General features: G+C 54.3%; 1 protein-coding gene across 1 annotated transcript in view; it reads left to right on the top strand.

Moving 5' to 3' along the window:
• Positions 1-575, top strand: part of SDRG_03792 (hypothetical protein) — a gene marked incomplete at its 3' end in the record, with an annotated part of 2,121 nt that extends 1,546 nt beyond the window's left edge. Inside the window, exons 2-3 of the mRNA XM_008609436.1 lie at positions 43-335; positions 470-575. Of these exons, the coding sequence (XP_008607658.1) occupies positions 43-335; positions 470-575 (399 nt within the window). The remainder of the gene's footprint in view (positions 1-42; positions 336-469) is intronic.
• Between the last annotated feature and the right edge of the window lie 90 nt (positions 576-665).

Raw genomic sequence — 665 nt, 5'->3', positions numbered from 1 at the left:
ATCTTGTGTGATTACATCTCGGATGTCCGCGAAGACAAGAAGCACAAGACGGCGATTCTTGTCTGCAAAGCCCGACGCCTGAGCACGCTCCAGTGGTTCTTCATGACGCACATGTTTACGTTTGGCTTGCCCGAGAAGGAACTGCGCGCCAAAGCCAAGTACCAACCGACGACCCAAGGCACGACGCCGGCGGGGGAGACAGGCCCCGGCCACGAGACGTGCATGGTGGTGCAAGATAGCAACTGCCACATTCATCTTCTCGACGACCAGCTCGCAGACGTCAAGAGCCTAGTCTACAACATCAAGGTGCTCAAAGACACGACTGTCGTCATCAAGTAGACACGTCGCGTGCGAGAAGACATGTTGTCCATTTATCGAATTGTATAGTCTATATAATGTTCAATCTGCGCATTCTCCATATTGCATTAGCTTTGATCTCGCTTCACCTCGTGGTACGGCTAAACCCTAGCATGCGCTACAGCCATGGCAACAAGACGCTGCGGGTTCAGACGTCGCCGCTCGCCAACACGCAGTACCGCATGGCACTCATGATCCAGCGCAATGCGGTCAGGTAGAGCTTGAAGAAGGCTTTCTTGAGGATGTTGAGCTCGACGTTGGAGCGACCGCTGAGGACAGGAATCAACAGCTTCTCGGTCGTGCCCGCG

This window comes from Saprolegnia diclina, assembly GCF_000281045.1.
Source record: "Saprolegnia diclina VS20 unplaced genomic scaffold supercont1.9, whole genome shotgun sequence".
NCBI classification, from domain to species: Eukaryota; Oomycota; class Saprolegniomycetes; order Saprolegniales; family Saprolegniaceae; genus Saprolegnia; species Saprolegnia diclina.
Note: the sequence above shows the minus strand (reverse complement) of the source record. Positions and strands in the feature narration are given on the sequence as shown.